Here is a 12,573-nt window from a genome sequence, read left to right on the forward strand (position 1 = left end):
TAAGAGACAGAGAGAGAGAGAGCGAGTGTGAGAGTGAGAGGAAGAGCGTGCATGTGAATGAGAGTCCGTATGACCCCATTTGCCATTTCAGCTCGAAATTCGAATGCAATCAAATGTTATATAAACGAATTAGATTGATATCATCAACGTATCGGTGTCATTACACGTGTTGCCTGGCAGCACAGCGACATTTAGCTCCAGCTGCGATAGAAAATCTATTAATGAGCTGCGAATATTTTTTCTTCTCTCTCTCTCCATGTGCCTTGTCTGTTGTAGCTCCAGCTGTGGCTGCTGCTGCTGCTGCTGCTGTGGCTGTGGCTGCCCCGACTGCAACAGGTTTCATTTGCCACCGTTTGTCTCCCCCAGTTAATGCCATTATTTTTATGTGAATTTCGTGTTAATTGCTTTGCATTTGTTTACATTGTCTTGAATCTGTTGTGTTTATCGACGCTTTGCGCTGCTTTCTCACAGCCGAAATGCCAGCGCATTGGCATTACATTTAATTATTGACTTAATTCCTGTCTACCCCCCGCTGAACGACAATTTCATAAATTCGGCAATCATTTGAAACGTTTTGTTCTTTATTTGACGGCGAGTTAAGTGACATATAGAAAACTAATTCCAATGCAATTTCAATTTAGTTTATCAAATTAAGTTTATCCAGCTTTAGTTTAGAAAATTATTTTATATTCAAGTTGAACTTAGTTCCATTTCCTTAGTGGATTCCTTCTGCTCAAGCCAAATCGAATTTGAATTTATTTTCCAGCCATTAATAAGCCAAAAATTCTGTCTCACATTAATTCACGTCTGTGGAAAAGGTCAATGTCATTGGCCTGCTGCTGCGTTGCATGCCCCAAGCCCCGACAAGAAGTTCAATTCGTCATATTCAATTTATCATTTTCTAGGCAACGTGCAATCGTTAATGGTAAATAGACGTTTTATGAGGCGTTAAAGTGTCGTAAAGCATTATATGAGGGCAACATGAATATATATGCACATAAATCTTTTCCAATTTCTGTGAAAGAAAACATGAAGAAACAAAGAAAATCCATAAACATTTGCATAATTTTCAGTTTTTCGATTTAAAAAGTTGGGAATCGAAGCAACAAACAACAACAACAACAATGAAATTAACTAAATCCGCCAACCACATTTACGAAATTGTCAACGGCTACAAACTTGGCTCATTTGAATGATGTAATAAAAAAAAAATATATGCATATGAAACACTGCAACTAATCAGGTTTCAACAAAAACCCAAAAACTTTAAACAAAATTGTAACAAATGGAAATATGAATATAAAATTAACCTAAATTATGGCCCAACTGAAGAAATGTGAATAAATTTCATAAAAAAAAAAAATAAAATAAATAATACAGTTGGAAATAAACGAAAAATCGAATTCAAATTATATTATATTATAAGCATTATTGCCATTATTATGTCGTACGAACTGGCTACCAGTTGTCCCAATCCCAGCGGACGGGCCGCAGCACACACCAGAAACCGTTGCGGTTGCGAGCCACCGTACGGAATCTGACCCATAAATTGGGTCTCTCACTCGCTCTCTCGCTCACTCGCTCTCTCGCTCACTCACTCACTCACTCGCTCATTCGGTGTTCATTGCAAGCGCGCAGCCCGTTGGCCACGTTTAGTGTTTCAAGCCAATAATCTATAAATATTCATAAGTCCGCGAGACAAGTCGAGACGAGGCGGCTGCGGCTGCGGCGCTCCTGCCTGGCGAAAGGAAAACACGCTCTAGATTATTGACTAGCACAGCTCGGGCCCATTAGATGCAACACTCTCAAGTGCTCAACGGAGCTTCATTAAAATACAAAAATAATTGTGAAATTGTACAGAGAAAAAGAAAAGACTGCAGTCTTTAGTTGAAGAGTTGTGGAACTTATCTGGCTGAGATCAGTGAGAAATGAGAGTTGGAAATGGCTGGAGTACTAAGCTGCCTTGGGAATGCTCTTAAGGTAAAGTATGTATTAAAAGTAATGTGAATAAATTTTGCCTTCAATTACATTTGGTATAATACAATATATATATTTTTTAATAAAAAAAAAATATATAATTGAAAATATATAATAATAATAAATATATAAATAATAATAAATAGATGTAAATTAATATATTTTCAATAAAAAATAAATATAACAATAAAAAAATATTTTAAATAAACAAACTTTGTACATAAAAGAATTTCTGGCTGAAGAAAATCTACAGAAAAAGATTTAAAATCATTAAAATATCAAATTACAATACAATTTTGTAAGACATTCAGTTAATTATCATCTCATTCGTTTCAACGATTAATTAATTATTATGGAAATTGATATACGGAAGCTACTTCCTGCACAGCAACAAATCAGAAAATTTAAATACAGACTGCAGCGCACAAATCTGAATCATAGCCAAATGAAGGCAACGGAGGGTGGCAGCGGAGGCGACAGAGGGGGCGGGGACGTTGCTGCTGTCACTCAAGTGAAAATCAATTTATTAAAAAAGCACAAAATACACACAATTTGTGTTAAACTAAGCAAACGATTTGTCATTGCCGAACGGCTGATTAATTGTTCGATAGCAAAACAAAAGACTGAAGCAACGAACTTGCAGCATGCGCACTCTGCGGCTTGCAACTCAGATGAATGGAGATGAACGGAGATCGGCGGTTGCTGTCCAGAAAATGCCAACAATTTGAATGCAATTAGCACACAATTATTCAGTATTAATATTAATTTAATAAAATAAAACAAAATAATCATTTGACAGGCGCGCGAGCTGAAAATATATTTATAAATAATGGAAAAATATATTATATTATATTATTATTATATTATGTATAGCATAATTGATATATATTATGCATGTATAGTATTTAGAGGTCTTTTCTATCAAAAGCTATAATCTTTCTATATTCTTTGGCTTATATTTGAGTTGTGCTAAAAAAAAACTCAATACAATTTTTGGCTAAAAGCCGAAATTATTGACCATAATTATATATTTATTAGAGCAGAAAAATTTCAAATTAAATTGAATTCCTGGTAAGCCAAAAGTTGTGTGTTTGCATATATATATCCGAAGTAGCTAATACTCTACTACAAAATATTGCGACTTTTTATTTATTTATTTTTTTTTTTTAATTGATTATAAATTTGGCCGGACTGTAAAAAAAATTACCCCCATCCGGCCGGTGATATTTATAAAAATATTCTGTACTCTTTGTAGGCTGTTTAATTATAGTTTAATTGCCTCTCGATTTGTCAACATCTTTTCAAATAAAATAAAGTAATAAATTTCTATTATTTTATTTAAATTATTTTATTTCACTTTTTTAATATTTATACATAAATACATATATTTTTCCTTTCTCTAATTTCTCAAAATAGATCTATGTAAGCTTAACCAGTTACAGAGTATTTTGTAATATTTCTTAAATATTCCTTACTGTAGTAGAACCTATCCAAATTCAAATTCGAAAAATTTCCTAAGCAACTGCAGCCCGTAGGACAAATGCTGTGTCGCTCTGAAGTCGGTCATTCTTATGCTTACATATGTTTACCAAGTGTGTGTGTAGAGCCGACGTTGATGTGGCTTGACGTGCGTCGGCTACTAAACCCAGCTCAGTGTAAAGTCAATAACTTTTGTGCGTGAAGTTCCTTAGCCTTTGGCTTTGACTGTTGTGGCTTTGGTTGTTTTGATGCCTTACTTCATTTGAATTTGGGTTAATCAGCGATAAAGCGCTCATCGACGTCCCAAAAAACAAAATGAAAAATACAAATAAAAAAAAACTGTGCGAAAATTACTTATGAGCAAGCGTAAAATGAAATATATATAAATATAGTATGTAGTATGTAGTATAGTATATATATTCATTGTAAGCAAAACTTATTATAAATGGGCTTTTTGTCTTTGGCTGCTAATTGCCACTCATTAATTTGCATGCGATATTAATTGCCAACACTTGTGCATTGTTGAGCCATGAGTGCTGTTGTTGTTGTTGTTGTTGTTGCTGATTTGTCGATGAGCATTATTACTTCCTAGGCAATCGGCCTGTCACTGGAGACTCAATAACATGAGATAACATAACATTTTCAGCGGTATCCCACAAATCAGTTTTGGAGTTCAAGTTTTTGCAATTGACCCATAAATTCATTATGCATGCATAAAAAAAAATACAATATATATATATACAAATATGGTAATTGAATATATAATGTGAATATATAATATATTTATATATATCTTGCCTTTTGTAATTATGTTTGGCGCGTCAGCCTTTGAGGTTTGCGATTTCCGTCAACATCTTTCAGTTATTAGACACAATTACAATCAATTTTCGTTTCAGTTTCAATGGGGCGCACGCAGCTCTTATTGGCCGGCTGGGCATCGGCTGAAAAGGTCTTTGATTTCAATACACTTGATGGGTTTTTAATGCCTGCCCAAATGTCATGACCGAGCATTTGCAGGGTCGCGCCCAGCTAACTGTAAAGGCTAATAAGCCATGTGAATACGAAAGGTTTTGGCTGACCTTTGAGGTTCAGTTCATTTGAAATTTGAAAATGTCCATATTAATGTCAAGTTCGAAAAGTTTCCAGAATTTATGGCCATATGAAAAGGCACCTGGTTTCGTGACCCACATGCACGTGCCGAGCGCCTTAATAAAAACATCAATAAAATCAACCATAATAATAACATTAACATTAATATAGCACTGCAACACAAATTACAAATATATACACATATATTCTTATATATATCTGTAATATATATTGATTTGAATTCACGTTATTTCGTTGTCTTTCGAGTTCACAACTGAAACACATGTAATTCTCCATTTAGTTTATGGCCCTGTCAATGCATCCAATTATAATTATTCGATTTATTGAAAGCGTTTACGTACACACATTTATTTATATCATATTCATATTATAATTTAATTATTATTGAAATGCGCTCGCTTATTTATTATTCGGTCAGCGTGAAGAACACTTTCAGCGAGACGCGATCCCGATGATCCAGGCTGAATGTGGCATAGATCGCATAGTCGCCCCCAGGCAGAGGTAGAAAATCGAGCGCCTTGACCGGAAATCGAAAATGCTCCACACTGAGCTCAGACTGTAAAAAAAAAAATAAAATTTAATGTATATATAAGTATATGATTTAGCTATTCTTTTATAGAAGTTTCCCATATAAATATCAAGTATACGCATGGTGAGCCTTTGCTACACTCGCACAACTCACGGGCAAGGGACACTTGTTCACATTTGTATGATTGGCGAAGCTATTGAAGACAATGTTCACAAACGGATGATTCCGTTTCTCCAGATACTCGCACATACTGCAGTGCTTGACGTCATAGAGAAAGGGCTTATAGCCGCTGGCACGCTTCAGCAGCTGAATGCGCATCTGGAAAAAGTTGCAGGCAAAGCAAAAAATAAAAAAATAAGGAAGACTGATAATAATAATTATAGAACTGTATAAATGATAAACAAATATAATAAATTTTAATTTTAAATATTTGATTAATTTAATAATCAAATAAACGCCATGAAAAAATCTTTGAAATATTGTGATTTAAATTTATTGATTTATATTGCTTAATATATTTTTTTATTTTATCATATTTTTAAATTTATATTTATATATTTTTTATATATTAAAACTATTTATTTAGTTTTTATGAATTACTATTTATTTAATTATTTTGTAATGTTTTATTTTTAGTTATTAATTTAAATTATTTATTTATTATTAATATATATATATTTTAAATTGATTACTCATTATTATTTTTTTAGTCATTTACTTGTAAATTCATTATTTATTATTTCATTTATTTATAAGTTATTATATAAATATTTTTTCATTAACTATTTACTTATTATTAATTTTTATTTTTAATTTAGATTTTATTGAAACCATTAATTTATAAAAAATAAATATATTCTATATTTATTATTTATTTTTATTTTATTTATTATTTATTTAATATATCTAATTGAACCAAGAAAAAAGTTTCCGTTAAACTTACCATAAATCATTACAACAAAAATAAAAATAAAATAAATAAAAATAGGTATCCTAACAAGCTAATATCTAGTTTTTATTTATAACAAAAAAAAAATTTGTTTTATATTAATTACTTATTTTAATTTTATTTATTATCTATTTAATATATGTATCTAATCAAACTAAAATTAAATTTGCATTAACACGAAATAGTAATTAAAGATTTAAGTAAAATAAAATAAATATAAATAATTATAAAATAAATATATTAAATTAAAGGCCCTAAGTAGGCGCACAATTCAAGCAGTAAGAGAGAAAACAAAAACGAAAATTCTGAAATGGAGAAGGCGTTTCGCCTTACACTTCAAGTCAAGGGAGAGAGTGTAGAGGTCCGCAAGTAAATTCTAATCATATATTTTGTTATCTGTAATTTATAATTTTTTGAAACGATTCTTTTTAAATATGTGTTTCTTTGGCATCGTAACGCGTTTCTTGATCATTGTCTTTGGTATACTGCTGCCGGCTCGCTACACCCACAATGCGCTTGGCAAGGACGAATTGAACGGCTGGGCCAAATATTGGATTGTCTACGCATGCCTGGTGACCATCGAGCTATTTGGCGATACGTTCCTCCACTGGGTACCACTGTATATGGAGTCGAAGCTCTTGATTGTACTCTGGCTGGTTGTGACGGCGCCACAGGCCAGCGTCTGGGTCTTCGATTCGATTCTGAACCCATTGCTGCAGCGCTATATGCCGCGCATCGATAACTTCGTGCAGTACGGCAAGCGCAATTTGATGGCCGATTTCATGAGCTACGCCACGCAGATATGCGTCAAGTGTCTGGATGCAATATTGCCCGTGATCTCAAGACTGTGGAAGAAGCAACTGAAGGCGGTTGTCCCACGTATTCCGCAGGTGCTGGACTCGGCCACCGAGGCGAATAATCCTCCGTTTCAAGACCGGGATGCGACCAACCATAGAAATGTCTTGTATGACTCCAGTTTGAACGAAGACGAGATGGATGACACACTGCCGCTCTCATACTCAAACTCCATGGTCCCGAATCAAAGGAAACTATCGAAACTTTCGCTGCAGACAGAGCTGAATACGAAATTGAGCGATAAGCCAAATCGAGGTCACCGACGGCAGCAATACGTCCCGGAATTGCCCAACGACGACTCGAACCAATATGAAGATCCGCTCCTAGGCATGGAGGACCTGCTGAAAAGCGAACGCCATGCCATTGAAATGCAAAATCGTACAATGACCGTGCGCAAGGACAATCGTCATCGCATCTAGTTCAGAGTTTATCAGAACAGGCAAACAGCATTACGTATTTCTATAAATTCTTTGTTAGACGATCATTCACTATTCGACGTAAGATCTGGCACGGGGTGTTCGGTCCATAAATATTTGTTTTGAATCTTATCTCCTTGTTTTAAATTTAAGAGTGAAAAAAATGAGGAAAGTCCTTCCGACTAAGGTGGTTTAATAAAAAAAACTTGATTTTCAAAAAATACCTAGAAAATTATTGAGTATTATGTAAATTCTACTATGCCAAATTTGCTCTGTCAACCAATCAAACGTAACATATATTAATTACAATAATTATGTTAATTGTTATGCATTCAATTTGATCTGATCTCTATATATAAATTACTTTATTTTTAATGGTTGTGATATTTATATATTAATTGTGAATAATTAAAACAGGTAAGAAACCTCTACTCGAGACTGCTCAACCACGAGATCCCCCGAATCCTTCAAAGTACTGATATTGATTGATTTAGGCAGACTGCAGAATTCCAAATATAGAACAGCAGAAATTGCTGTCGATACCATTTAATAAATATAAAAATGAATCTCACTCTCTTTCACTCTCTCCCTCTCATTCTCATTCTCACTCTCATTCTCATTCTCATTCTCATTCTCATTCTCACTCTCACTCTCACTCTCACTCTCACTCTCACTCTCACTCTCACTCTCACTCTCACTCTCACTCTCACTCTCACTCTCACTCTCACTCTCACTCTCACTCTCACTCTCACTCTCACTCTCACTCTCACTCTCACTCTCACTCTCATTCTCATTCTCATTCTCATTCTCACTCTCTCTCTCTCTCTCACTCTCTCTCTCTCTCTCTCTCTCTCTCTCTCTCTCTCTCTCTCTCTCACTAACTCTCTCTCTCTCTCCAACTCTCTCACTGCTTACAGCAGCAGTGGGTGTTCCCATTGGCCACTTGAAGGTCGACTGCAACGGCTCTAACTGACGTAAGGCTGACGTAAGGCTTAGGCTGTGAGTGAAAGGTGCCCTATATATAGAGGGCAGCAGCTGCAGCATTTCCTCAGTCGCCCAGGCCTGGTGGGGATCAGTAGTGCAGTGAAGTAAAGTGAAGTAGAGGGAAGTGGAGTGAAGTGAAGCGAAATAAAGCGAAGTAAAGCGAATCTGAAGACTTAGAGGAAATACTTTGAGGAAATTCTTAGAGGAAATACTTTTAGGAAACACTTAAAAGAAATTCTTCGAGTAGACACTTGGAAGAAATTCTTAGCAGAAATTCTTAAACAAAACACTGAGAAGAAATGCTTAGAGGAAACAGTTAGAGAAAATTCTTAGAGGAAATACTAGAAGAATTCCAAAGGAGAAACATAGAAGAAATTCTTAAATAGAACAAAATGCTTAGAGGAAATACATTCGAGAACTTGGAAATAATCTAAAGCGCGGCGAGCTGTGTATATATGTATATATATAGATATATATGTACTATTTAATTTAATTTAATTTAATAGTTTCAATACCATTTTAGTTTTTATTTTATTTTTTTATTATTATTATATTTTATTGTTTATTTTATTTTTAATTTTTTTTTTTAATTTATTTTTTTTTTTTATTTTTTTTTTTTTAATATACACCAAAGTTTAGCTGTGTTTAAATATACAGATTTTCAGCAGTTTGTATATAATATGTGTAATCGATTTAAAATTATAATGCGGCTTTGCTTGACTGATTTGATGGAGAATATCCCACTGATAGTAGCGTAAATTTACCTAAAACATCGCGATGATCCACATAGTAATTATAATAATTTTTGTATTATAATTATAATAATAATATTGGTGTGTTTTATATTTTATGCGAGGAAATAAACATGGGCTAGATCGAGATCTCATGCTGTTCAAGCATTTATATATAATCTTATAATCTTAAAATTCCAGTTCATAATGATATTATTTGCCTGAAGTGAACTTTGTACGTTGTCCCCAAACTTATATCATATATCAGTTGATCTTACAGCTTTAACTTAGTATGAATGGTTTAACTCAAGCCCATTCCGTGAGGACAATTACTTACAGATACTATAAAGGTTTAACTGAATTTTCAATCTAGACTTACCGCAACTGGCCTTTTGGGAAACTGCAAGATCTTTACCCGCAAACTCATCTCGACAACGTCTCGCTTAACCGCATAAAGGCGACAAGTTGTGAACACGCTGATGTTGGGATCCATGCTAGAGCACTTGACATTTGTGAACTTGGCCAATCCATCGATCTGAGAAGGATGCCAATTAATGAATAATACTTAGGATGGTTTCTTTCTCTCCCCCTCTCTCTCTCTCGCTCTCGCTCGCACTTGCCTCCACTGCAGTCCAGAGCAATATCAGCTGAAACGCGATCCAAACCTGCGCCATTTGCGAAATATTTTCTGTACTATTTTATAAAATACCCTGACATATCGAATATATCCGTCCGCTCTGCTTGAATGCAAAACAACAACGAACCCAATCGTAACAATTATATAGATATTTTTGTTTTTTGTCTTTTTTTTGTTTTAGGTAAATGACCAACGTAATTGGCCATCCGCTGGTAAAAAAATTGCGGCTATCAGATGGAACATTTTTGGATACATTAAATATCGGTAAATAGCTTTTAATGAAAAGACAAATTCTAGACCAAGCGAGCTATTTCGCTAGCCTGTTTATAACAGTTAACTTAGAGCTAAGTGTATGTAGGTATATATATATGTGTGTGTGTGTGTGGAAATGTTCGTAACTAATCACTGGCCTCATCCTCATCATCATCATCATCATTCGATTCATTGGTCTCTTCATCGGTGGCTTCCGCTTCGCTTTCGCTCTCTTTGGCCTTCTTCTTCGTTGTGGCCTCACTTGATTTGCTCTTCTTTTTGGCCGGTTCGCTGCCAGCCTTTTTGCCATCATCTGAACTGGTGGAATCATCGTCCGATATGTACTCCTTGCTCTTGAAGCCACTGCCAGAGGTATTCGACTTTTTCGATGGTGTGACCTCAGAGCTGCGTTTCTTTGGTGCTTTGCTGCTGGATGTTTCTTCGTCGTCGCTAGCACCATCACCACCTGGCTTGTAGTTGCGCATCTCATCCTGATAGCGTTGCTTGTCCTTGCTGGCGAGCTCTTCCCACTTGGATCTGTCCTTCAGCTCCTTCCACATCTCACCGCCCTTCTTGGCGATTTCTGTCACCTTTATGCCCGGATTGTCGCGCTTGATCTGCTCACGCGTTTCGCTTAGCCACAGCATAAACGCTGTCGTGGGACGCTTCGGTTTGTTGCTGTCCTTCTTCTTGCTGGTCTTCTTCTATTTGGGGGGGGGATTAGAAGAATTAGAATCATTGCTTGTAATAATATTGCATTTGAATCGACTTACTGTTCGCTCCTTTTCTTTGTGCTTCTTCTCCTTTTTCTCTTTCTTTTCACGTTTCTTCTCTTTGTGCTTCTTTTTGGAGGCTCCTTCGCTGTCGCCGCCGCCACCGCCGCTGGCATCGCTGTCTTCCTCCGAGTCGCTCTGCACATTGCTGTCGTACTCCTCGGCCACATCCGATTCGTTTTCGTTGGGCTTGAAGTCCTCGTCCGTGGACTCCTCATCGGAATCGTCGCCATCATCGTCATCCTCCTCCTTCTCGCGTGCCTCGGCCTTGAGTCGTGCCAGATATGCATCCGGTTCGTTTTCATTGTCCGAATCGCCAAAGTCAACATCCTTGTAGCCGCTCTTGTCCTTGCCCATGTTGCTCACATGCAGCTTCTTCTGTGTGATGAAGTCAAACAGCTTGGCATACTCCTCCTTCTCGATGGAGGAGAAGATGTGCACAGTGCCATTCTTGAGAGTGACCTCAAAGTCAAAGGAGCGCGTCGAGCCGCCGCTACGGGCGAAATTCACTGAGCTAATCTCCTCGAAACGTATGTGCAGCGGCGGCTTGTGTATGTAGATGAAGCCGCGCTCCAACGGATACAGATAGCCGGCAGCTGCCTTGAACGAACAGCCGATGGCAGCGGTGCCGGAATGTCCAATGAAATTGCCTGGGCCTGTTATCTTGCGCCCGATCAGAACCTTCATCACCTTGCCCATGACCTCGTAGACCGGCCCGGACAGTTCCTTCTCCAGCTTGCCCTCATACTTGTCGCGCAACTCCGCCTCGCTGAAGGGCAGCTCAATGGTGGTCTCCTCGTCGGGAGCGAACAGCAGCACAAGATAATGGTAGCGCGTCTGGCCCTGTTTGATTGGCGGATCCAGCGAGAGGACAAAGAACATTTGGCGACTATCCTTGTGCGGCAACATGAACAGGCGCAGCACCGAGTCCATGGGTATTTTGTAGTCGAATGTCTTGCCGTGCAGCTGGAAGAAGGTCGAGAAGATTTTGATGTCGTACCGACCACGCGGTGTCAGAATATGTATTTCGCGGAATATGGCAATGGATTCGCCAGAGGCCGATATCACCGACGCCTTGTTCATGACATTTTGATGGAACTTTTCGACTGGATCCTCGTCCGCTGACTCTACAGCCGGTATGTGGAAACGCATTTCGAGCAGACCAACAGGGGCATCGTCGTTCTGATGAAATTCCAGTGTGACCTCATTCTTGCCGGTGACGCATTGCGACACATACGACAAGGGCACCTCAAAAATGGTTTTCGTATCCTTATCGAAGCTCAGCACGGAGCCCATGAAGCGAGCTGTGCCCCAGTTCCAGCCCTTGACACACATCTCCTTCTCCACCATTTCCTGCGAATAGGCTTCCTTGATGTACTTGCCCAGTTTCTCATGCTCGCTATCCCGAAAACCAGTGAAACGATGCAACGCACCGCTCTTTGTAAAGATACGCAGGCCCCAGGTGCCCACGAATTTTTGCGAATTGATCAGATCTATATCATCCGCGGCAATCTGCTCCACTTTGCCTGTTTTGTTGTTCTTGAAGATAATGTTTTGTTCGGTGAGCTTCAGGCGTCCAGAAGACTACATAAATAAATAATAACATTAGTGAAGTGTGAGAAAAACAAATGCCAGACAAACTTTGCCGACAATTCGCAAAACAAACATACCAAAACGCCGCGCACTTCGGCATTTATGTCGTTGTACTCCAATGTTTCAACCATTTTCCAATGTGTCCTGCACTAAATACTATGTTAAGCAAACAATAAATCAAGACAATTCGCGAAACTTCACAGAATACGCAATAAATTGCGCACGAGCGAAATGCCAAAAGCCGACTGCGCGCCCAATTTTAGGTTAGATGCTAGAGGTGGCCTTTCT

The 12,573-nt window shown here is 37.4% G+C and overlaps 3 protein-coding genes across 3 annotated transcripts; 1 reads left to right on the forward strand and 2 right to left on the reverse strand.

The window, feature by feature from the left end:
- Nucleotides 1–4,904: 4,904 nt before the first annotated feature.
- On the reverse strand, nucleotides 4,905–9,755 carry LOC115564266 (uncharacterized). Its single transcript, XM_089261329.1, has 3 exons — nucleotides 9,410–9,755; nucleotides 5,249–5,413; nucleotides 4,905–5,122 (listed from the first exon to the last, which is right to left on the reverse strand). The coding sequence occupies exons 1-3, from the start codon at nucleotides 9,521–9,523 to the stop codon at nucleotides 4,973–4,975; spliced, it is 429 nt and encodes a 142-aa protein (XP_089117455.1). The 5' UTR covers nucleotides 9,524–9,755; the 3' UTR covers nucleotides 4,905–4,972.
- On the forward strand, nucleotides 6,357–7,447 carry LOC115564260 (uncharacterized). The gene has a single exon (XM_030388409.2). The coding sequence runs from the start codon at nucleotides 6,479–6,481 to the stop codon at nucleotides 7,316–7,318; it is 840 nt and encodes a 279-aa protein (XP_030244269.2). The 5' UTR covers nucleotides 6,357–6,478; the 3' UTR covers nucleotides 7,319–7,447.
- A 171-nt stretch (nucleotides 9,756–9,926) lies between the features above and the next one.
- Ssrp (structure specific recognition protein) lies at nucleotides 9,927–12,566 on the reverse strand. The gene is made up of 3 exons (XM_030388402.2): nucleotides 12,363–12,566; nucleotides 10,693–12,276; nucleotides 9,927–10,623 (listed from the first exon to the last, which is right to left on the reverse strand). The coding sequence occupies exons 1-3, from the start codon at nucleotides 12,414–12,416 to the stop codon at nucleotides 10,066–10,068; spliced, it is 2,196 nt and encodes a 731-aa protein (XP_030244262.1). The 5' UTR covers nucleotides 12,417–12,566; the 3' UTR covers nucleotides 9,927–10,065.
- Nucleotides 12,567–12,573: the final 7 nt, after the last annotated feature.

This window comes from Drosophila navojoa, chromosome 5 (assembly GCF_054131105.1).
Source record: "Drosophila navojoa isolate 15081-1374.11 chromosome 5, UAZ_NAV_1.0, whole genome shotgun sequence".
Classification (NCBI taxonomy): domain Eukaryota; kingdom Metazoa; phylum Arthropoda; class Insecta; order Diptera; family Drosophilidae; genus Drosophila; species Drosophila navojoa.